The sequence below is a fragment of the Pseudophryne corroboree genome, chromosome 5 (assembly GCF_028390025.1).
Source record: "Pseudophryne corroboree isolate aPseCor3 chromosome 5, aPseCor3.hap2, whole genome shotgun sequence".
NCBI classification, from domain to species: Eukaryota; Metazoa; Chordata; class Amphibia; order Anura; family Myobatrachidae; genus Pseudophryne; species Pseudophryne corroboree.
In genome coordinates, this window is record NC_086448.1 from 381,098,149 (window position 1) to 381,124,157 (window position 26,009).

The 26,009-nt window shown below is 47.2% G+C and overlaps 1 protein-coding gene across 1 annotated transcript in view; it reads left to right on the top strand.

The window, feature by feature from the left end:
* IGFBP3 (insulin like growth factor binding protein 3) overlaps nucleotides 1-26,009 on the top strand; it is a 53,609-nt gene that overhangs the window by 16,706 nt on the left and 10,894 nt on the right. The window contains exons 3-4 of the mRNA XM_063922697.1: nucleotides 21-238; nucleotides 9,691-9,810. Of these exons, the coding sequence (XP_063778767.1) occupies nucleotides 21-238; nucleotides 9,691-9,810 (338 nt within the window). The remainder of the gene's footprint in view (nucleotides 1-20; nucleotides 239-9,690; nucleotides 9,811-26,009) is intronic.

Sequence of the window (26,009 nt, forward strand, 5' to 3'; positions counted from 1 at the left end):
TTCTCCTTTTATATTGATAGGGAATTCCAGCAATTCAGATGAGGACATGCTTCCTGACAGCAGTGACACTCAAGCACCATCTAACACACAGAGAATGTTGTTTAATAATCCTCAGACCAAAATAGAAATCCTCAGGAAGGAACAAGCCAAAAATACTCAGCGTTATAAAGTTGACTATGATCCACAAAGCACAGATACATTAAATTTGCTTTCAGAATCTAAACAAGATATGGAGTATGTAAGTATGAGCATGTCATTACATTTGATTCTTATGTTCTTTAACATGTCGACTCTGCTGACTTGAAACTAGGCTAATAGTCTACGTACAGGAGGCAGTGGCACAGTGTGACTTGTGGCTTTAACACAAAGAACACATTAAGTATAACCATAGTACGGCACTATAAAATGTTTTGGCTGAGGGTAATTTAGTAATCAAAGTATTTATTGCTATGTGTATTATATCCATTTACACACAGCCATTCATAGCATTGCTCTCCAAAGACAATGTCATTTATTGTAAACTCTGCATGGTCAGTCAATACAATTTTATTTCATTATAAAAATAATAAAAAAAGCCACAATATAAAATAAAAGAGAAAGAAAACCCCAGTTTTATTTTGCATGTTCATTATCTTCACAAGTGGTCTAAAAAACAATCTGAATGTGAACTCCGTAACTTAATAGAGCCCTGTTTTATATGGGTTTAGTGATTTCTATTCCAAGATATAGGGGAGATGTATCAAACCTTCTAAAGAGAACAAATGAAAAAGTTACCCATAACAATCGGTGAGATTCTGTCCATCGTTTCATAGAATTTACTAGCTAAATTATTGTTTCAATCTGGTTGCTATGGGCAACTTCTCAACTTATCATCTTTAGAACGTTTGATACTGTACCTCTCCCCCATACTATACTTTCAAAGGCCACTTTTGCCATGAACTGAAAATCTAGCATCAATGCCATACCATTCCATTCCATGGGAACATCACAGGTAGATTAGCCACTCCTCTCTAGTTTACTCCCCCCCCTCCCCAATTCCCACCTGCTTATTTATTCCAATATTTACTGAACAAATAACAAATATGATTTTCTTAGAAGCAAATATTTCTGAACTATTTAACAAATTGTCTTGCAAATACAAACACAGATGACCCTTATGCAGGAAGAATGGACAAGAAGCAGATTTCCAGTACTGGCCCAGGTCTTGCGGGACCTTCTACAACTCCCTCAGGGGGACCCCTCTTCATGCATCATTAGTGCCAGAACCTTAATTGGTTATGACAAAAATGTTTTCAGGGCACTGTCTTCCTGAATCCCTGTTATGTGGTAAAACTAGATAAGGGATGGGAAAAGCTGTGACCCAAACACAAGGGTACACCATCTAGGTCCTGCCATATCTTCCCATTTCACTGGTTTTGTCTTACAAACCTCAGCCACCATTCCAATGTTTTATGTCTCCATGACTTTCCAATCTAGGGTCCGTAACAATTTGGTAGCCATGATTCGGCATCTTTGGAAGAGTTCATGGCCAAAGCCTTTCCAACACAGTCTAAGATTTTGTATTGTGTAGAAAGATTCTTTGGTACCAGTACAGACTATATAGTATGGACTCCATCACGTCTCAACCTGTTGTTACAAAGACCCAGCATTTGCAATTTATCAGTGATGGCAAATCCTAGTTTTTAAATTGATCCACTCCCCAAATTTCCCTGCTGTTCTTAAAATACTATTGCTGCTGCAAGTTTTCGTAGAGCAGAGATGTGGCCAACAGGAAAAGGAACTGACAGTACTTCAAAAAGAATAAACTTTAGCATAATGTGTTAAAAAGGGAAAGTTAGTGTGTTAGATTTGTAATTAATACTTACTGGAGTTATGAAGAGATAGACATGCATTGGGATGTAATAGCGTCCGATTTTGCCTGAGGTGTGGGATGCCAGCGGAACTCGTTTTTTTTTAAAGCGGCAACCTTTCACAAGGGAAAACCTTGCCTGGTAAATGAGTGCCGCTTTTAAAATGCACCCACAATCCAATGGACACACAGAACAAGTAAATCAAATCATGGATTAGTATCTTCAAAACTACATTAATTTCCAATAAGACAATTGGTCCCATCTACTACTTAGAGCCAGATTTGCATGTCATTATGGAAAACCAGTCAAACACAATTTTTCTACACTTTGATCATTTTATATACTTTGTCATTCAATATATGCAACTCTTATTGGATAATTAACGTATGATCAACAAACATACATTAAACGGGTGCCCCTTGATGAAGTGGTAACCATAAATAGATCCAGAAACAGTATGAAATTCCTAGAGCCACATGACCAAAACAATTATTTAGAAAGCAGATTGGATTATTATCTAATTCTGGAGGATGACATGCTCAGCGGAAATGTTATGAAGCAGTGTAGTAGTAGATGCATTGGTTGTGCTACAAACACAGCTTGTAAAATCTAAAATAGTAAAAGAATTTAAAAATAGTTACAAGACTCAAGATATATTGCCACAAGTCAAAAAAAGAGTCAACGTTTTCAAACACTACAGTACTAGTTTGTATATTTAGTATTCTCAATTATGTTGGGAATACTTCCCTTGCATTTATCCTGGCTCATTGTAACAGTATTTATATAGATATATACTGTAAGTAAAACATTTTTTTCTCTGACGTCCTAGTGGATGCTGGGGACTCCGTAAGGACCATGGGGAATAGCGGCTCCGCAGGAGACTGGGCACAAAAGTAAAGCTTTAGAACTACCTGGTGTGCACTGGCTCCTCCCCCTATGACCCTCCTCCAAGCCTCAGTTAGATTTTTGTGCCCGAACGAGAAGGGTGCACACTAGGTGGCTCTCCTGAGCTGCTTAGTGAAAAGTTTAGTTTTAGGTTTTATGTTCAGTGAGACCTGCTGGCAACAGGCTCACTGCATCGAGGGACTAAGGGGAGAAGAAGCGAACTCACCTGCGTGCAGAGTGGATTGGGCTTCTTAGGCTACTGGACATTAGCTCCAGAGGGACCGATCACAGGCCCAGCCATGGATAGGTCCCAGAGCCGCGCCGCCGGCCCCCTTACAGAGCCAGAAGACAGAAGAGGTCCGGAAAATCGGCGGCAGAAGACGTCCTGTCTTCAACAAGGTAGCGCACAGCACTGCAGCTGTGCGCCATTGCTCTCAGCACACTTCACACTCCGGTCACTGAGGGTGCAGGGCGCTGGGGGGGGGGGGCGCCCTGAGACGCAATAAAAACACCTTGGATGGCAAAAAATGCATCACATATAGCTCCTGGGCTATATGGATGAATTTAACCCCTGCCAGAATACACAGAAAAACGGAGATAAGGCCGCCGAGAAGGGGGCGGAGCCTATCTCCTCAGCACACTGGCGCCATTTTCCCTCACAGCTCCGTTGGAGGGAAGCTCCCTGGCTCTCCCCTGCAGTCACTACACTACAGAAAGGGTTAAAAAAGAGAGGGGGGCACTAATTACGCGCAGTATTAAAAATACAGCAGCTATAAGGGGAAAAACACTTATATAAGGTTATCCCTGTATATATATAGCGCTCTGGTGTGTGCTGGCAAACTCTCCCTCTGTCTCCCCAAAGGGCTAGTGGGGTCCTGTCCTCTATCAGAGCATTCCCTGTGTGTGTGCTGTGTGTCGGTACGTTTGTGTCGACATGTATGAGGAGAAAAATGATGTGGAGACGGAGCAGATTGCCTGTAATAGTGATGTCACCCCCTAGGGGGTCGATACCTGAGTGGATGAACTGTTGGAAGGAATTACGTGACAGTGTCAGCTCTGTATAAAAGACAGTGGTTGACATGAGACAGCCGGCTACTCAGCTTGTGCCTGTCCAGACGTCTCATAGGCCGTCAGGGGCTCTAAAGCGCCCGTTACCTCAGATGGCAGATATAGACGCCGACACGGATACTGACTCCAGTGTCGACGGTGAAGAGACAAATGTGACTTCCAGTAGGGCCACACGTTACATGATTGAGGCAATGAAAAATGTTTTACACATTTCTGATAATACGAGTACCACCAAAAAGGGGTATTATGTTCGGTGAGGAAAAACTACCTGTAGTTTTCCTGAATCTGAGAAATTAAATGAGGTGTGTGATGATGCGTGGGTTTCCCCCGATAACAACTGATAATTTCTAAAATGTTATTGGCATTATATCCCTTCCCGCCAGAGGTTAGGGTGCGTTGGGAAACACCCCCTAGGGTGGATAAAGCGCTCACACGCTTGTAAGAACAAGGGCTCTACCCTCTCCTGAGAGGGCCGCCCTTAAGGATCCTGCTGATAGAAAGCAGGAGGGTATCCTAAAATGTATTTACACACATACTGGTGTTATACTGCGACCAGCAATCGCCTCAGCCTGGATGTGCAGTGCTGGGTTGGCGTGGTCGGATTCCCTGACTGAGAATATTATTGCCTATAGAGCATTTGAAAGATGCATTTCTATATATGCGTGATGCACAGCGGAATATTTGCCGACTGGCATCAAGTCTAAGTGCGTTGTCCATTTCTGCCAGTAGAGGGTTATGGACACGACAGTGGTCAGGTGATGCGGATTCCAAACGGCATTTGGAAGTATTGCCTTATTAAGGGGAGGAGTTATTTGGGGTCGGTCTTTCAGACCTGGTGGCCACGGCAACAGCTGGGAAATCCACGTTTGTACCCCAGGTCGCCTCTCAACATAAGAAGACGCCGTATTATCAGGCGCAGTCCTTTCGTAGGCAAGGGGGCAAAAGGTTCCTCATTTCTGCCCCGTGACAGAGGGAGAGGAAAAAGGCTGCAGAAATCAGCCAGTTCCCAGGAACAGAAGCCCTCTCCCGCCTCTGCCAAGCCCTCAGTATGACGCTGGGGCTTTACAAGCAGAATCAGGCACGGTGGGGGCCCGTCTCAATGAATTTCAGCGCGCAGTGGGCTCACTCGCAAGTAGACCCCTGGATCCTTCAGGTGATATCTCAGGGGTACAAATTGGAATTCGAGACGTCTCCCCCTCGCCGTTTCCTAAAGTCGGCTTTACCGATGTCTCCCTCTGACAGGGAGGCAGTTTTGGAAGCCATTCACAAGCTGTATTCCCAGCAGGTGATAATCACGGTACCCCTCCTGCAACAGGGAACGGGGTATTATTCCACACTGTTGTGGTACCGAAGCCGGACGGCTCGGTGAGACCGATTCTAAATCTAAAATCTTGAACACTTACATACGGAGGTTCAAATTCAAGATTGAGTCACTCAGAGCAGTGATTGCGAACCTGGAAGAAGGGGACTACATGATGTCTCGGGACATCAAGGATGCTTACCTTCATGTCCCAATTTACCCTTCTCACCAAGGGTACCTCAGGTTTGTGGTACAGAACTGTCACTATCAGTTTCAGACGCTGCCGTATGGATGGTCCACGGCACCCCGGGTCTTTACCAAGGTAATGGCCGAAATGATGATACTCCTTCGAAGGAAGGGAATTTTAGTTATCCCTTACTTGGACGATTCCCTGATAAGGGTAAGATCCAGGGAACAGTTGGAGGTCGGTGTAGCACTATCTCAGGTAGTGTTGCGGCAGCACGATTGGATTCTCAATATTCCAAAATCGCAGCTGATTCCGACGACTCGTCTTCTGCTCCTAGGGATGATCCTGGACACAGTCCAGAAAAAGGTGTTTCTCCCGGAGGAGAAAGTCAGAGAGTTATCCGAGCTAGTCGGGAACATCCTATAACCGAGCCAAGTCTCAGTACATCAATGAAAGGGTTCTGGGAAAAATGGTGGCTTCCTACGAAGCAATCCCATTCGGCAGATTCCACGCAAGAACTTTCCAGTGGGACCTGCTGGACAAATGGTCCGGGTCGCATCTTCAGATGCATCAGCGGATAACCCTGTCACCAAGCACAAGGGTGTCTCTCCTGTGGTGGTTGCAGAGTGCTCATCTTCTAGAGGGCCGCAGATTCGACATTCAGGACTGGGTCCTGGTGACCACGGATGCCAGCCTGCGAGGCTGGGGAGCAGTCACACAGGGAAGGAATTTCCGGAGCTTATAGTCAAGCCTGGAGACATCACTTCACATAAATATCCTGAAGCTAAGGGCCATTTACAATGCTCTAAGCTCAGCAAGACCTCTGCTTCAAGGTCACCCGGAGTTGATCCATTCGGACAACATCACGGCAGTCACCCACGTAAACAGACAGGGTGACACAAGAAGCAGGAGGGCAATGGCAGAAGCTGCAAGGATTCTTCGCTGGGCGGAAAATCATGTGATAGCACTGTCAGCAGTATTCATTCCGGGAGTGGACAACTGGGAAGCATACTTCCTCAGCAGACACGACCTCCACCCGGGAGAGTGGGGACTTCACCCAGAAGTCTTCCACATCTTTATAAAACTCGACAGGTATTGCGCCAGGTCAAGGGACCCTCAGGCAATAGCTGTAGACGCTCTGGTAACACAGTGGGTGTACCAGTCAGTGTATGTGTTCCCTCCTCTGCCTCTCATACCCAAGGTACTGAGAATTATAAGATGGAGAGGAGTAAGCACTATATTCGTGGCTCCGGATTGGCCAAGAAGGACTTGGTAACCGGAATTTCAAGAGATGCTCACGGAGGATCCGTGGCCTCTACCTATAAGAAGGGACCTGCTCCAGCAAGGACCCTGTCTGTCCAAGACTTACCGCGGCTGCGTTTGACGGCATGGCGGTTGAACGCCGGATCCTGAAGGAGAAAGGCATTCCGGATTAAGTAATTCCTATCCTGATCAAAGCCAGGAAAGATATAACCGCAAAACATTATCACCGCATTTGGCGAAAATATGTTGCGTGGTGCGAGGCCAGTAAGGCCCCGACGGAGGAATTTTCAACTAGGTCGATTCCTACATTTCCTGCAAACAGGAGTGTCTATGGGCCTGAAATGGGGGTCCATTAAGGTTCAAATTTCGGCCCTGTCAATTTTCTTCCAAAAAGAACTAGCTTCAGTCCCTGAAGTTCAGACGTTTGTGAAAGGGGTACTGTATATACAGCCTCCTTTTGTGCCTCCAGTGGCACCTTGGGATCTAAATGTAGTTTTTGGGTTCCAAAAGTCACATTGGTTTGAACCACTTAAATATGTGGAGTTAAAATATCTCACATGGAAAGTGGTCATGCTGTTGGCCCTGGCCTGGGCCAGGTGCGTGTCAGAATTGGCGGCTTTATCCTGTAAAAGCCCTCATCTGATTTTCCATTCGGACAGGGCGGAATTGAGGACTTGTCCTCAGTTTCTCCCTAAGGTGGTTTTCAGCGTTTCACCTGAATCAACCTATTGTGGTGCCTGCGGCTACTAGGGACTTGGTGGACTCCAAGTTGCTAGACGTTGTCAGGGCCCTGGAAATATAGGTTTCCAGGACGGCTGGAGTCAGAAAATCTGACTCGTTGTTTATTCTGTATGCACCCAACAAGCTGGGTGCTCCTGCTTCTAAGCAGACTATTGCTCGTTGGATTTGTAGTACAATTCAGCTTGCACATCCTGTGGCAGGCCTGCCACAGCCAAAATCTGTAAAAGCCCATTCCACAAGGAAGGTGGGCTCATCTTGGGCGGCTGCCCGAGGGGTCTCGGCTTTACAACTTTGCCGAGCAGCTACTTGGTCAGGAGCAAATACGTTTGTAAAATTCTACAAATTTGATACCCTGGCTGAGGAGGACCTGGAGTTCTCTCATTTGGTGCTGCAGAGTCATCCGCACTCTCCCGCCCGTTTGGGAGCTTTGGTATAATCCCCATGGTCCTTACGGAGTCCCCAGCATCCACTAGGACGTCAGAGAAAATAAGAATTTACTTACCGATAATTCTATTTCTCGTAGTCCGTAGTGGATGCTGGGCGCCCATCCCAAGTGCGGATTGTCTGCAATACTGGTACATAGTTATTATTACCAAAAAATCGGGTTATTGCTGTAGTGAGCCATCTTTTCTAGAGGCTCCTCTGTTATCATGCTGTTAACTGGGTTTAGATCACAAGTTATATGGTGTGATTGGTGTGGCTGGTATGAGTCTTACCCGGGATTCAAAATCCTTCCTTATTGTGTACGCTCGTCCGGGCACAGTATCCTAACTGAGGCTTGGAGGAGGGTCATAGGGGGAGGAGCCAGTGCACACCAGGTAGTTCTAAAGCTTTACTTTTGTGCCCAGTCTCCTGCGGAGCCGCTATTCCCCATGGTCCTTACGGAGTCCCCAGCATCCACTACGGACTACGAGAAATAGAATTATCGGTAAGTAAATTCTTATTTTTAGAAATATTTAAAACAATTATGTAAAATGGGATTCCATGCAAACAGTATATGAACTAGAGCTCATGCACGGTCTGACTACCCCTAATGCGTAAATTGTGCACATCACATTTTTAAATATTGTGCAAGTCATTATTTATGGGGCAGACTTTGCATTTTGTCATTCTTGCCACAGGTTCCTGATGGCATAGAGCTGTCCAACGGCAGCAACAGGGTATTACTTGCCTCTATCCACCCAATCAGCTGGGTCTACAAAGCTTCTAATGGATTCATGCTAGTCTCCTGTATGTTGGCCTCACTCAACTGCATCAGAAACAGAGCTATTGTTGATGCCCCTTCTTTAAGTAGTTACCATAGTAGGTAAATTATTTTTACACTAGGGTAGGGATATCGATAGCAACAACACTGCCTCTTCTTTTAGGTAGCATTAAGAAATGAAAGGCTACATAAAGATAGTAGGTACTAACATGTATATGCAAATACATATCTCCAAGAAGTTCTAATACTTAAGTTATGTTTTTTTTGTTTGTTTTTTAGAGCAGTAATTAGAGTCTAAAAACAACAGCATGAACGAGTGGCTTGATTTTCATATTGTATATGGATTACATTTCAAACAATTTGGGCCTGATTCAGATATGTATGCTAGGGCTGTTAATATGGGCCTATTTCATAGATGTACACTGGGCCTGATTCAGAGATATATGCTGGGCCTGTAACTATTGGCCTGATTCAGAGATGTGCGCTGAGCCTGTACCTATAGGCCTGATTCAGAGATGTGCGCTAAGCCTGTACCTATAGGCCTGATTCAGAGATGTGCGCTGAGCCTGTACCTATAGGCCTGATTCAGAGATGTGCGCTAAGCCTGTACCTATTTGCCTGATTCAGAGATGTATGCTGGGCCTGTAACCATGGTCCTGATTCAGAGATGTACACTGGGCCATTAACTATGGACCTGATTCAGAGATGTATGCTGGGCCTGTAACCATGGTCCTGATTCAGAGATGTACACTGGGCCATTAACTATGGACCTGATTCAGAGATGTATGCTGGGCCTGTAACCATGGTCCTGATTCAGAGATGTACACTGGGCCATTAACTATGGACCTGATACAGAGATGTATGCTGGGCCTGTAACCATGGGCCATTGCTGCACATGCACAGTGCAAATTATATGCATACGCAGTGACAAAAAAGAAATTGCTCCACTGCATACAGAATTGACATCTCCAATCTTTGAATCAGGCCCTCTATTACTATGGCCAAGTCGTATCCAATACCTCTTCCCTATAGTGAACCTATAGAACTTACATCTACAAATTATGTTTAAACCCAAATTAATTTCTGTTCACATTATGAGAAATGTGAAAATATATAAACCAAATTAAGTAACAGGGATTGCTATTGCACTTATTTTGATTAGATTGCACTCTTTTGTATCCATATATTATAGGGACCATGTCGCAGACAATTGGAAAGTGTATTAAATCACTTAAAGATCATGAACACCTTGAGTCCCAGAGGATTTCACATTCCAAACTGTGACAAGAAAGGGTTCTACAAGAAAAAACAAGTGAGTTATGGTACATGAACTGCTTCATATTAATTACTATCTTTCTATGCTTTACCTGAAATTAAAATGATTACAATTACACTAAATATGGAAAAAAGTTGTGTTGAAATGGAATAAAATGCTCAAAAATTGTATCATGACTGCATCTGCCATTGTAGGTTGTCATTATCCAACCACCATACTTTTTACCCAGTATGATAAATAGGTTCACACCAAGCATAGAACTACGACCTTTAACCGATTTAGCCACCCATGTAAGGTTGACACTACCATTAGGAAATTGCGTAGGGTGGAAATGAAGAGGGGTCACCTATAACACTGAATGAAGGATGTAAGGTCACTCAGCCAATTTATTAATGCTCTTCTGGAGTCTTTGTAGGTTTTGCTGCTCACATAAAGGATAAGCAGTCAAATGTTTCTCTATCGTCCTAGTGGATGCTGGGGTTCCTGAAAGGACCATGGGGAATAGCGGCTCCGCAGGAGACAGGGCACAAAAAGTAAAGCTTTAGGATCAGGTGGTGTGCACTGGCTCCTCCCCCTATGACCCTCCTCCAAGCCTCAGTTAGATTTTTGTGCCCGGCCGAGAAGGGTGCAATCTAGGTGGCTCTCCTAAAGAGCTGCTTAGAAAAGTTTAGCTTAGGTTTTTTATTTTACAGTGAGTCCTGCTGGCAACAGGATCACTGCAACGAGGGACTTAGGGGAGAAGAAGTGAACTCACCTGCGTGCAGGATGGATTGGCTTCTTTTGCTACTGGACATTAGCTCCAGAGGGACGATCACAGGTACAGCCTGGATGGTCACCGGAGCCTCGCCGCCGGCCCCCTTGCAGATGCTGAAACGAGAAGAGGTCCAGAATCGGCGGCAGAAGACTCCTCAGTCTTCTTAAGGTAGCGCACAGCACTGCAGCTGTGCGCCATTTCCTCTCAGCACACTTCACACGGCAGTCACTGAGGGTGCAGGGCGCTGGGAGGGGGGCGCCCTGGGAGGCAAATGAAAACCTTTTTTGGCTAAAAATACCTCACATATAGCCTCCGGGGGCTATATGGAGATATTTAACCCCTGCCAGAATCCATTAAAGAGCGGGAGACGAGCCCGCCGAAAAAGGGGCGGGGCCTATCTCCTCAGCACACAGCGCCATTTTCCCTCACAGAAAGACTGGAGGGAAGGCTCCCAGGCTCTCCCCTGCACTGCACTACAGAAACAGGGTTAAAACAGAGAGGGGGGGCACTAATTTGGCGTTAGAAATATATAAAAGATGCTATAAGGGAAAACACTTATATAAGGTTGTCCCTATATAATTATAGCGTTTTTGGTGTGTGCTGGCAAACTCTCCCTCTGTCTCTCCAAAGGGCTAGTGGGTCCTGTCCTCTATCAGAGCATTCCCTGTGTGTGTGCTGTGTGTCGGTACGTGTGTGTCGACATGTATGAGGACGATGTTGGTGAGGAGGCGGAGCAATTGCCTGTAATGGTGATGTCACTCTCTAGGGAGTCGACACCGGAATGGATGGCTTATTTAGGGAATTACGTGATAATGTCAACACGCTGCAAGGTCGGTTGACGACATGAGACGGCCGACAAACAATTAGTACCGGTCCAGACGTCTCAGAAACACCGTCAGGGGTTTTAAAACGCCCGTTTACTTTAGTCGGTCGACACAGACACAGACACGGACACTGAATCCAGTGTCGACGGTGAATAAACAAACGTATTCCTTATTAGGGCCACACGTTAAGGGCAATGAAGGAGGTGTTACATATTTCTGATACTACAAGTACCACAAAAGAGGGTATTATGTGGGATGTGAAAAAACTACCGTAGTTTTTCCTGAATCAGATAAATTAAATGAAGTGTGTGATGATGCGTGGGTTCCCCCCGATAGAAAATTATGGGCGGTATACCCTTTCCCGCCAGAAGTTAGGGCGCGTTGGGAAACACCCCTTAGGGTGGATAAGACGCTCACACGCTTATCAAAACAAGTGGCGGTACCGTCTATAGATAGGGCCGTCCTCAAGGAGCCAGCTGACAGGAGGCTGGAAAATATCATAAAAAGTATATACACACATACTGGTGTTATACTGCGACCAGCGATCGCCTCAGCCTGGATGTGCAGAGCTGGGGTGGCTTGGTCGGATTCCCTGACTAAAAATATTGATACCCTTGACAGGGACAGTATTTTATTGACTATAGAGCATTTAAAGGATGCATTTTCTATATATGCGAGATGCACAGAGGGATATTTGCACTCTGGCATCAAGAGTAAGTGCGATGTCCATATCTGCCAGAAGATGTTTATGGACACGACAGTGGTCAGGTGATGCAGATTCCAAACGGCACAAAGGTGTATTGCCGTATAAAGGAAGAGGAGTTATTTGGGGTCGGTCCATCGGACCTGGTGGCCACGGCAACTGCTGGAAAATCCACCGTTTTTACCCTAAGTCACATCTCTGCAGAAAAAGACACCGTCTTTTCAGCCTCAGTCCTTTCGTCCCTATAAGAGTCATATCTGCCCAGGGATAGAGGAAAGGGAAGAAGACTGCAGCAGGCAGCCCATTCCCAGGAACAGAAGCGTTCCACCGCTTCTGCCAAGCTCTCAGCATGACGCTGGGACCGTACAGGACCCCTGGATCCTACATGTAGTATCCCAGGGGTACAGATTGGAATGTCGAGACGTTTCCCCTTCGCAGGCTCCTGAAGTCTGGTTTACCAAGGTCTCCCTCCGACAAGGAGGCAGTATGGGAAACAATTCACAAGCTGTATTCCCAGCAGGTGATAATCAAATTACCCCTCCTACAACAAGAAAAGGGGTATTATTCCACATTATATTGTGGTACTGAAGCCAGAAGGCTAGGTGAGACCTATTCTAAATCTAAAAAAATTTGAACACTTACAAAGGTTCAAATCAAGATGGAGTCACTCAGAGCAGTGATAACGAACCAGGAAGAAGGGGACTATATAGTGTCCCGAGACATCAGGGATGCTTACCTCCATGTCCAAAATTTGCCCTTCTCACTAAGGGTACCTCAGGTTCGTGGTACAGAACTGTCACTATCAGTTTCAGACGCTGCCGTTTGGATTGTCCACGGCACCCCGGGTCTTTACCAAGGTAATGGCCGAAATGATGATTCTTCTTCGAAGAAAAGGCGTCTTAATTATCCCTTACTTGGACGATCTCCTGATAAGGGCAAAGTCCAGGGAACAGTTGGAGGTCGGAGTAGCACTATCTCGGATACTGCTACAACAGCACGGGTGGATTCTAAATATTCCAAAATCGCAGCTGATCCCGACGACAAGTCTGCTGTGCCTAGGGATGATTCTGGACACAGTCCAGAAAAAGGTGTTTCTCCCGGAAGAGAAAGCCAGGGAGTTATCCGAGCTAGTCAGGAACCTCCTAAAATCAGTGCATCATTGCACAAGGGTCCTGGTAAAGATGGTGACTTCCTACGAAGCAATTCCATTCGGCAGATTTCACGCAAGAATTTTTCAGTGGGATCTGCTGGACAAATGGTCCGGATCGCATCTTCAGATGCATCAGCGGATAACCCTATATCCAAGGACAAGGGTGTCTCTCCTGTGGTGGTTACAGAGTGCTCATCTTCTAGAGGGCCGCAGATTCGGCATTCAGGATTGGATGCTGGTGACCACGGAGGCCAGCCCGAGAGGCTGGGGAGCAGTCACACAAGGAAAAAATTTCCAGGGAGTGTGATCAAGTCTGGAGACTTTTCTCCACATAAATATACTGGAGCTAAGGGTAAATTTATAATACTCTAAGCTTAGCAAGACCTCTGCTTCAAGGTCAGCCGGTATTGATCCAGTGGGAAAAACATCACGGCAGTCGCCCACGTAAATAGACAGGGCGGCACAAGAAGCAGGAGGGCAATGGCAAAAACTGCAAGGACTTTTCGCTGGGCGGAAAATCATGTGATAGCACTGTCAGCAGTGTTTCATTCCGGGAATGGAAACTGGGAAGCAGACTTCCTCAGCAGGCACGACCTCCACCCGGCAGAATGGAAACTTCATCGGGAAGTTTTCCACATGATTGTAAACCGTTGGGAAATACCAAAGGTGGACATGATGGCGTCCCGTCTGAACAAAAAACGGGACAGGTATTGCGCCAGGTTAAGAGACCCTCAGGCAATAGCTGTGGACGTTCTGGTAACACCATGGATGTACCAGTCGGTGTATGTGTTCCATCCTCTGCTTCTCATACCTAAGGTACTGAGACTTATAAGACGTAGAGGAGTAAGAACTATACTCATGGCTCCGGATTGGCCAAGAAGGACTTGGTACCCGGAACTTCAAGAGATGCTCACAGAGGACTTATGGCCTCTGCCGCTAAGAAGGGACTTGTTTCAGCAAGTACCATGTCTGTTCCAAGACTTACCGCAGCTGCGTTTGACGGCATGGCGGTGGAACGCCGGATCCTAAGGGAAAAAGGCATTCCGGAAGAGGTCATTCCTACCCTGGTCAAAGCCAGAAAGGAGGTGACCGCACAACATTATCACCACATGTGGCAAAAATATGTTGCGTGGTGTGAGGCCAGAAAGGCCCCACGAAGAAATTTCAACTCGGTCGATTCCTGCATTTCCTGCAAACAGGAGTGTCTATGGGCCTCAAATTGGGGTCCATTAAGGTTCAAATTTCGGCCCTGTCGATTTTCTTCCAGAAAGAAGTGGCTTCAGTTCCTGAACTCCAGAAGTTTGTCAAGGGAGTATTGCATATACAACCCCCTTTTGTGCCTCCAGTGGCACTGTGGGATCTCAACGTAGTTCTGGGATTCCTCAAATCACATTGGTTTAAAACCAGTCAAATCTGTGGATTTGAAGCATCTCACATGAAAAGTGACCATGCTCTTGGCCCTGGCCTGGACCAGGCGAGTGTCAAATTGGTGGTTTTTTTCTCAAAAAAGCCCATATCTGGTTGTCCATTTGGACAGGGCAGAGCTGCGGACTCGTCCCCAGTTCTCTCCCTAAGGTGGTGTCAGTGTTTCACCTGAACCAGCTTATTTTGGTGCCTTGCGCCTACTAGGGACTTGGAGGACTCCAGGTTGCTAGATGTTGTCAGGGCCCTGTAAATATAGGTTCCAGGACGGCTGGAGTCAGGAAAACTGACTTGCTGTTATCCTGTATGCACCCAACAAACTGGGTGCTCTTGCTTCTAAGCAGACTATTGCTAGTTGGATGTGTAATACAATTCAGCTTGCACATTCTGTGGCAGGCCTGCCACAGCCAAAATATGTAAATGCCCATTCCACAAGGAAGGTGGGCTTATCTTGGGCGGCTGCCCGAGGGGTCTCGGCTTTACAACTTTGCCGAGCGGCTATTTAGTCAGGGGCAAACACGTTGGTAAAATCCTACAAATTTGATACCCTGGCTAAGGAGGACCTGGAGTTCTCTCATTCGGTGCTGCAGAGTCATCCGCACTCTCCCGCCCGTTTGGGAGCTTTGGTATTATCCCCATGGTCCTTTCAGGAACCCCAGCATCCACTAGGACGATAGAGAAAATAAGAATTTACTTACCGATAATTCTATTTCTCGGAGTCCGTAGTGGATGCTGGGCGCCCATCCCTAGTGCGGATTATCTGCAATACTTGTACATAGTTACAAAAATCGGGTTATTATTGTTGTGAGCCATCTTTTCAGAGGCTCCGCTGTTATCATACTGTTAACTGGGTTCAGATCACAGGTTGTACAGTGTGATTGGTGTGGCTGGTATGAGTCTTACCCGGGATTCAAAATCCTTCCTTATTGTGTACGCTCGTCCGGGCACAGTATCCTAACTGAGGCTTGGAGGAGGGTCATAGGGGGAGGAGCCAGTGCACACCACCTGATCCTAAAGCTTTACTTTTTGTGCCCTGTCTCCTGCGGAGCCGCTATTCCCCATGGTCCTTTCAGGAACCCCAGCATCCACTACGGACTCCGAGAAATAGAATTATCGGTAAGTAAATTCTTATTTTCTTTCACGTGGAGTTATTGGCTGCTAGTCATGTTAGTGATATGCTGGCATCTTGCTTCCAGTATTTGGAGCAGAGGTTGCCACTTTTAACTTTATCTGGCTAATGTAAGGATAAGTGGAGGCACAACACCCAAGGGATGAAGGGGACATCACTTCCAAGAGGATACATGTCACCTCGTAGGGTACCCAAGGCTTACTCAGGCCCTGCGCAGACACAACTATTTCTGACATAGAGTCAACCACCAACTTACATAATGTCATCGTCAACTTCTTCAGGAAATATCAGTTTTTAGATAAACAAAAACCACATACAGAGCGTCTGGATAGACTGTCCATCTGTAGTCAACTTACAGTCATAAACAGATAAAAATGTTTAATAACAAATGTCAAGATTTTTAAATTAATATTGTCAACATACAGTAGTTAACTTTATTAATAAGGGTTATATATCTATTTCTTTGTTTTTTTGGCAGAAAGCATTTGCTGTCAGCAATTAATTTGGATACAAATTTGCAACAGATTACTATAACAATTATCAGCAAGTGCTAGTTAGACAAAGAAAATTGCTAATTGTTTTCCATCTTTATATTTACACCTAGTGCAGTATTAGTAAAATAAACCCTAATATATTTAACTCCAACATACAAATGTCAGGTAGGGACACTGTATTTTATTTGCCTTGCTGTTCGTGACAACAGCTCAGTGAGCAATGCTTTACCATACCTCATCACTCATTGTTGGCACTGACCTTAATACCAGTGCTCCTTGGTTTAAAAAAAGCAGGGCTTTTCTATGATGAACCAAGAGGCTAAATACTGCATTCACCATATGACTGTGATATATTAGTTCCCTAAATTGTAACTGGCTATTCAAGAGTTCCTAGAAGAACTTCGTTGACTCTTATTACCAATAGAAACTTGAGAAAGTCATTAATCTAACTTTGCATATGGCTTCAGAGGTACAAGTTACATGGAATTGAAATTATACCTTCTGACAACTATGAAAGTGAATAGCCAGTTACAGTTGCAAGCGCTGACCGTTTTTTTTTACAAACCTTTTATGATTTTAAGCTACATGAAATTATTTAGGCAAATTGTTTTACATTTAAAATGTGCTAGTGTTCAATATGGCCATACCAAACATATTTCATAATTTTAATGAATACTCAGACAGGTCTTCAGTACTGGTCTTGACCTGAATTAGGATAGTTCTCTCCTTGCTGCAATGTTTGCAATTATCCCTATGATCTACTCATCTATGAAACCCTATACACATTATTCACCCCTTCTGTCACAGCACCTATCCTCACATATAGTCATGTTTTCTCTGACGTCCTAAGTGGATGCTGGGGACTCCGTAAGGACCATGGGGAATAGCGGCTCCGCAGGAGACAGGGCACAAAAGTAAAAGCTTTAGGATCAGGTGGTGTGCACTGGCTCCTCCCCCTATGACCCTCCTCCAAGCCTCAGTTAGGTTTTTGTGCCCGGCCGAGAAGGGTGCAATCTAGGTGGCTCTCCTAAAGAGCTGCTTAGAGTAAAAGTTTTGTTAGGTTTTTTATTTTCAGTGAGTCCTGCTGGCAACAGGCTCACTGCAACGAGGGACTTAGGGGAGAAGAAGTGAACTCACCTGCGTGCAGGATGGATTGGCTTCTTAGGCTACTGGACACTAGCTCCAGAGGGACGATCACAGGTACAGCCTGGATGGGTCACCGGAGCCGCTCCGCCGACCCCCTTGCAGATGCTGAAGAGAGAAGAGGTCCAGAAATCGGCGGCTGAAGACTTCCCAGTCTTCTTAAGGTAGCGCACAGCACGGCAGCTGTGCGCCATTGCTCTCAGCACACTTCACACCAACGGTCACTGAGGGTGCAGGGCGCTGGGGGGGGCGCCCTGGGCAGCAATGAAAGTACCTATACTGGCTAAAAATACATCACATATAGCCTCTGGGGCTATATGGATGTATTTAACCCCTGCCAGGTTGTCAGAAAAACGGGAGAAGAAGCCAGCCGAAAAGGGGGCGGGGCCTATTCTCCTCAGCACACAGCGCCATTTTCCTACACAGCTCCGCTGCTAGGAAGGCTCCCAGGCTCTCCCCTGCACTGCACTACAGAAACAGGGTTAAAACAGAGAGGGGGGGCATTTTGTGTGGCGATATTATAAGTATATTAAGATGCTATAAGGGAAAACACTTATATAAGGTTGTCCCTGTATAATTATAGCGTTTTGGTGTGTGCTGGCAAACTCTCCCTCTGTCTCCCCAAAGGGCTAGTGGGGTCCTGTCCTCTATCAGAGCATTCCTGTGTGTGTGCTGTGTGTCGGTACGTGTGTGTCGACATGTATGAGGACGATGTTGGTGAGGAGGCGGAGCAATTGCCTGTAATGGTGATGTCACTCTCTAGGGAGTCGACACCGGAATGGATGGCTTATTTAGGGAATTACGTGATAATGTCAACACGCTGCAAGGTCGGTTGACGACATGAGACGGCCGGCAAACCAATTAGTACCTGTACAGGCGTCTCAAACACCGTCAGGGGCTTTAAAACGCCCATTACCTCAGTCGGTCGACACAGACACGGACACTGACTCCAGTGTCGACGGTGAAGAAACAAACGTATTTTCCATTAGGGCCACACGTTACATGTTAAGGGCAATGAAGGAGGTGTTACATATTTCTGATACTACAAGTACCACAAAAAAGGGTATTATGTGGGGTGTGAAAAAACTACCTGTAGTTTTTCCTGAATCAGATAAATTAAATGAAGTGTGTGATGATGCGTGGGTTTCCCCCGATAGAAAATTATTGGCGTTATACCCTTTCCCGCCAGAAGTTAGGGCGCGTTGGGAAACACCCCCTAGGGTGGATAAGGCGCTCACACGCTTATCAAAACAAGTGGCGTTACCGTCTCCAGATACGGCCGCCCTCAAGGAGCCAGCTGATAGGAGGCTGGAAAATATCCTAAAAAGTATATACACACATACTGGTGTTATACTGCGACCAGCGATCGCCTCAGCCTGGATGTGCAGCGCTGGGGTGGCTTGGTCGGATTCCCTGACTGAAAATATTGATACCCTTGACAGGGACAGTATTTTATTGACTATAGAGCATTTAAAAGATGCATTTCTATATATGCGAGATGCACAGAGGGATATTTGCACTCTGGCATCAAGAGTAAGTGCGATGTCCATGTCTGCCAGAAGATGTTTATGGACACGACAGTGGTCAGGTGAAGCAGATTCCAAACGGCACATGGAAGTATTGCCGTATAAAGGGGAGGAGTTATTTGGGGTCGGTCCATCGGACCTGGTGGCCACGGCAACAGCTGGAAAATCCACCTTTTTTACCCCAAGTCACATCTCAGCAGAAAAAGACACCGTCTTTTCAGCCTCAGTCCTTTCGTCCCCATAAGGGCAAGCGGGCAAAAGGCCAGTCATATCTGCCCAGGGGTAGAGGAAAGGGAAGAAGACTGCAGCAGGCAGCTCCTTCCCAGGAACAGAAGCCCTCCACCGCTTCTGCCAAGTCCTCAGCATGACGCTGGGGCCGTACAGTGGGGGGTCGTCTCAAGAGTTTCAGCGCGCAGTGGGCTCACTCGCAAGTGGACCCCTGGATCCTACAAGTAGTATCCCAGGGGTACAGATTGGAAGTTCGAGACATCTCCCCCTCGCAGGTTCCTGAAGTCTGCTTTACCAACGTCTCCCTCCGACAGGGAGGCAGTATTGGAAACAATTCACAAGCTGTATTCCCAGCAGGTGATAATCAAAGTACCCCTCCTACAACAAGGAAAGGGGTATTATTCCACACTATTTGTGGTACTGAAACCAGACGGCTCGGTGAGACCTATTCTAAATCTGAAATCTTTGAACACTTACATACAAAGGTTCAAATCAAGATGGAGTCACTCAGAGCAGTGATAGCGAACCAGGAAGAAGGGGACTATATGGTGTCCCTGGACATCAAGGATGCTTACCTCCATGTCCCAATTTGCCCTTCTCACCAAGGGTACCTCAGGTTCGTGGTACAGAACTGTCACTATCAGTTTCAGACGCTGCCGTTTGGATTGTCCACGGCACCCCGGGTCTTTACCAAGGTAATGGCCGAAATGATGATTCTTCTTCAAAGAAAAGGCGTCTTAATTATCCCTTACTTGGACGATCTCCTGATAAGGGCAAGGTCCAGAGAACAGTTGGAGGTCGGAGTAGCACTATCTCAAGTAGTTCTACGACAGCACGGGTGGATTCTAAATATTCCAAAATCGCAGCTGATTCCGACGACACGTCTGCTGTTCCTAGGGATGATTCTGGACACAGTCCAGAAAAAGGTGTTTCTCCCGGAGGAGAAAGCCAGGGAGTTATCCGAGCTAGTTAGGAACCTCCTAGAACCAGGCCAAGTGTCAGTGCATCAATGCACAAGAGTCCTGGGAAAAATGGTGGCTTCTTACGAAGCGATTCCATTCGGCAGATTTCACGCAAGAATTTTTCAGTGGGATCTGCTGGACGAATGGTCCGGATCGCATCTTCAGATGCATCAGCGGATAATCCTGTCTCCAAGGACAAGGGTGTCTCTTCTGTGGTGGCTGCAGAGTGCTCATCTACTAGAGGGCAGCAGATTCGGCATTCAGGACTGGGTCCTGGTGACCACGGATGCCAGCCTGAGAGGCTGGGGAGCAGTCACACAGGGAAGAAATTTCCAATGTGGTCAAGTGTGGTCAAGTCTGGAGACTTCTCTCCACATAAATATACTGGAGCTAAGGGCAATTTACAATGCTCTGAGCCTAGGAAGACCTCTGCTTCAAAGTCAACCGGTGCTGATCCAGTCGGACAACATCACGGCAGTCGCCCACGTAAACAGACAGGGCGGCACAAGAAGCAGGAGGGCAATGGCAGCAAGGATTCTTCGCTGGGCGAAAAATCATGTGATAACACTGTCAGCGGTGTTCATTCCGGGAGTGGACAACTGGGAAGCAGACTTCCTCAGCAGGCACGACCTCCACCCGGGAGAGTGGGGACTTCATCTGGAAGTCTTCCACATGATTGTGAACCGTTGGGAAAGACCAAAGGTGGACATGATGGCGTCCCGTCTGAACAAAAAACTGGACAGGTATTGCGCCAGGTCAAGAGACCCTCAGGCAATAGCAGGGACGCTCTGGTAACACCGTGGGTGTACCAGTCGGTGTATGTGTTCCCTCCTCTGCCTCTCATACCCAAGGTACTGAGAATTATAAGACGGAGAGGAGTAAGAACTATACTCGTGGCTCCGGATTGGCCAAGAAGGACTTGGTACCCGGAACTTCAAGAGATACTAAGAAGGGACTTGCTTCAGCAAGGATCATGTCTGTTCCAAGTCTTACCGCGGCTGCGTTTGACGGCATGGCGGTTGAACGCCGGATCCTAAGGGAAAAAGGCATTCCGGAAGAGGTCATCCCTACCCTGGTCAGAGCCAGGAAGGAGGTGACCGCACAACATTATCACCACATTTGGCGAAAATATGTTGCATGGTGTGAGGCCAGGAAGGCCCCACGGAGGAATTTCAACTCGGTCGATTCCTGCATTTCCTGCAAACAGGAGTGTCTATGGGCCTCAAATTGGGGTCCATTAAGGTTCAAATTTCGGCCCTGTCGATTTTCTTCCAGAAAGAATTGGCTTCAGTTCCTGAAGTCCAGAAGTTTGTCAGGGGAGTACTGCATATACAACCCCCTTTTGTGCCTCCAGTGGCACTGTGGGATCTCAACGTAGTTCTGGGATTCCTCAAATCACATTGGTTTAAACCGCTCAAATCTGTGGATTTGAAATATCTCACATGGAAAGTGACCATGCTGTTGGCCCTGGCCTCGGCCAGGCGAGTGTCAGAATTGGCGGCTTTGTCTCACAAAAGCCCATATCTGATTGTCCATTCGGACAGGGCAGAGCTGCGGACTCGTCCCCAGTTTCTCCCTAAGGTGGTGTCAGCGTTTCACCTGAACCAGCTTATTGTGGTACCTGCGGCTACTAGGGACTTGGAGGACTCCAAGTGGCTAGATGTTGTCAGGGCCCTGAAAATATATGTTTCCAGGACGGCTGGAGTCAGGAAAACTGACTTGCTGTTATCCTGTATGCACCCAACAAACTGGGTGCTCTTGCTTCTAAGCAGACGATTGTTAGTTGGATGTGTAGTACAATTCAGCTTGCACATTCTGTGGCAGGCCTGCCACAGCCAAAATATGTAAATGCCCATTCCACAAGGAAGGTGGGCTCATCTTGGGCGGCTGCCCGAGGGGTCTCGGCTTTACATCTTTGCCGAGCTGCTACTTGGTCAGGGGCAAACACGTTTGCAAAATTCTACAAATTTGATACCCTGGCTGAGGAGGACCTGGAGTTCTCTCATTCGGTGCTGCAGAGTCATCCGCACTCTCCCGCCCGTTTGGGAGCTTTGGTATAATCCCCATGGTCCTTACGGAGTCCCCAGCATCCAGTTAGGACGTCAGAGAAAATAAGAATTTACTTACCGATAATTCTATTTCTCGTAGTCCGTAGTGGATGCTGGGCGCCCATCCCAAGTGCGGATTGTCTGCAAATACTTGTACATAGTTATTGTTAACTAAAACGGGTTATTGTTGTTGTGAGCCATCTTTTCAGAGGCTCCGCTGTTATCATGCTGTTAACTGGGTTCAGATCACAGGTTGTACAGTGTGATTGGTGTGGCTGGTATGAGTCTTACCCGGGATTCAAAATCCTTCCTTATTGTGTACGCTCGTCCGGGCACAGTATCCTAACTGAGGCTTGGAGGAGGGTCATAGGGGGAGGAGCCAGTGCACACCACCTGATCCTAAAGCTTTTACTTTTGTGCCCTGTCTCCTGCGGAGCCGCTATTCCCCATGGTCCTTATGGAGTCCCCAGCATCCACTACGGACTACGAGAAATAGAATTATCGGTAAGTAAATTCTTATTATTTGTTGCTTGCAGCAATACTCAGTCCTACACTCAGGCAAAAACTCCTCCAAGTCCTGATCATGGTCATTGATGTCTAGACAGCAAATCCCTTTCTCTAACGTCCTAGTGGATGCTGGGGACTCCGTAAGGACCATGCGGAATCGACGGGCTCCGCAGGAGACAGGGCACTTTAAGAAAGAATTTGGATACTGGTGTGCTCTGGCTCCTCCCTCTATGTCCCTCCTCCAGACCTCAGTTTGAATCTGTACCCGGACGAGCTGGGTGCTACTTAGTGAGCTCTCCTGAGCTTGCTAAAAAGAAAGTATTTTGTTAGGTTTTTTTTATTTTCAGAGAGATCTGCTGGCAACAGGCTCTCTGCTACGTGGGACTGAGGGGAGAGAAGCAGCCCTACTCACTGAAAATAGGTCCTGCTTCTTAGGCTACTGGACACCATTAGCTCCAGAGGGATCGTACACAGGATCGCACCCTTGGTCGTCCGATCCCAGAGCCGCGCCGCCGTCCCCCTCGCAGAGCCGGAAGACAGAAGCCGGTGACAGAAGCAAGAAGACTTCGAAATCGGCGGCAGAAGACTCCAGTCTTCATATGAGGTAGCGCACAGCACTGCAGCTGTGCGCCATTGCTCCCACACTAAACCCACATACTCCGGTCACTGTAGGGTGCAGGGCGCTGGGGGGGGCGCCCTGGGCAGCAATTAGAGACCTCTTGGCAAAAGTGGGCATATATACAGTTGGGCACTGTATATATGCATGGGCCCCCGCCATATTTTTACACAGAAAAGCGGGACAGAAGCCTGCCGCTGAGGGGGCGGAGCTTCTTCCTCAGCACTCACCAGCGCCATTTTCTCTCCACAGCTCCGCTGAGAGGAAGCTCCCCAGGCTCTCCCCTGCAGAATCACGGTAGAAGAGGGTAAAAAGAGAGGGGGGAGGGGCACATAAATTTGACGCAAAAACAGTATATACAGCAGCTACTGGGTTAACACTAAGTTACTGTGTGACTCCTGGGACATATAGCGCTGGGGTGTGTGCTGGCATACTCTCTCTCTGTCTCTCCAAAAGGCCTTGTCGGGGAACTGTCTTCAAATAGAGCATCCCCTGTGTGTGTGGTGTGTCGGTACGCTTGTGTCGGCATGTTTGACGAGGAAGGCTATGTGGAAACAGAGCGGGAACAAATGAATGTGGGGTCGCCGCCGACGTCGCAGACACCCGATTGGATGGATATGTGGAAGGTTTTAAATGATAATGTTACTTCCTTGCATAAAAGGTTGGATAAAGCTGAAGCCTTGGGACAGCCGGGGGCTCAGCCCATGCCTGATCCTATGTCGCAGAGGCCGTCAGGGTCTCAGAAGCGCCCACTATCCCAAATTGTTGACACAGATGTCGACACGGATTCTGACTCCAGTGTCGATGGTGATGATGCAAAGTTACAGCCTAAAATGGCTAAAGCCATCCGTTACATGATTATAGCAATGAAAGATGTGTTGCACATCACAGAGGAAACCCCAGTCCCTGACAAGAGGGTTTATATGTATGGGGAAAAAAGGCAAGAGGTGACCTTTCCCCCTTCACATGAGTTAAATGAGTTATGTGAAAAGGCTTGGGAATCTCCAGATAGAAAACTGCAGATTTCCAAACGGATGCTTATGGCGTATCCTTTCCTGCCAACGGACAGGTTACGCTGGGAATCCTCCCCGAGGGTAGACAAAGCTTTAACACGCTTATCCAAGAAGGTAGCTCTACCGTCACAGGATACGGCCACCCTAAAAGATGCTGCGGATAGAAAGCAGGAGGGTATCCTGAAGTCCATTTATACACATTCAGGTACCCTACTAAGGCCGGCGATTGCGGTATCCTGAAGTCCATTTATACACATTCAGGTACCCTACTAAGGCCGGCGATTGCGTCGGCCTGGATGTGTACTGCTGTAGCAGCATGGACAGATACCTTATCTGAGGAACTTGATACCTTGGACAAGGATACTATAGTACTGACCCTGGGGCATATAAAAGACGCTGTCCTATATATGAGAGATGCTCAAAGAGACATTAGCCTACTGGGCTCTAGAATAAATGCAATGTCGATTTCTGCCAGAAGGGTCCTGTGGACTCGGCAATGGACGGGCGATGCCGACTCAAAAAGGCACATGACGCTGGGGCTCCACAGGCGGAGCTAGGCCCGGTGGGGGCGCGTCTCCGAAATTTCAGCCACAAGTGGGTTCACTCCCAGTTGGATCCCTGGGCTATAGAGAGTGTGTCTCAGGGATACAAGCTGGAATTCGAAGAGATGCCCCCTCACCGTTACCTCAAATCGGCCCTGCCAGCTTCCCCCTTAGAGAGGGAAATAGTGTTAGCTGCAATTCACAAATTGTATCTTCAGCAGGTGGTGGTAAAGGTTCCCCTCCTTCAACAGGGAAGGGGTTACTATTCGACCATGTTTGTGGTACCGAAACCGGACGGTTCGGTCAGACCCATATTGAATTTAAAATCCCTGAACATATACCTGAAAAGGTTCAAGTTCAAGATGGAATCGCTCAGAGCGGTCATCGCAAGCCTGGAAGGGGGGGGATTTTATGGTGTCTCTGGACATAAAGGATGCTTACCTTCATGTCCCCATTTATCCACCTCATCAGGCGTACCTCAGATTTGTGGTACAGGATTGTCATTACCAATTCCACACGTTGCCGTTTGGTCTCTCCACGGCACTGAGAATATTTACCAAGGTAATGGCGGAAATGATGGTGCTCCTGCGAAAGCAAGGGGTCACAATTATCCCATACCTAGACGATCTCCTCATAAAGGCGAGGTCCAGAGAGCAGTTGCTGATCAGCGTAGCACGCTCTCGGGAAGTGTTACAACAGCACGGCTGGATTCTGAATATTCCAAAGTCGCAGTTGATTCCTACGACTCGTCTGCCCTTCCTGGGCATGATTCTGGACACAGACCAGAAGAGGGTTTATCTCCCGATGGAGAAGGCTCAGAAGCTCATGACACTGGTCAGAGACCTATTAAAATCAAAACAGGTGTCGGTGCATCACTGCACGCGAGTCCTGGGAAAGATGGTGGCATCATACGAGGCCATTCCCTTCGGCAGGTTCCATGCGAGGACCTTTCAATGGGATCTGTTGGACAAGTGGTCCGGATCGCATCTACAGATGCATCGGCTGATCACCCTATCCCCCAGGGCCAGGGTGTCTCTCCTGTGGTGGCTGCAGAGCGCTCACCTTCTCGAGGGCCGCAGATTCGGCATTCAGGACTGGGTCCTGGTGACCACGGACGCAAGCCTCCGAGGGTGGGAAGAAATTTCCAAGGTCTGTGGTCAAGTCAGGAGACTTG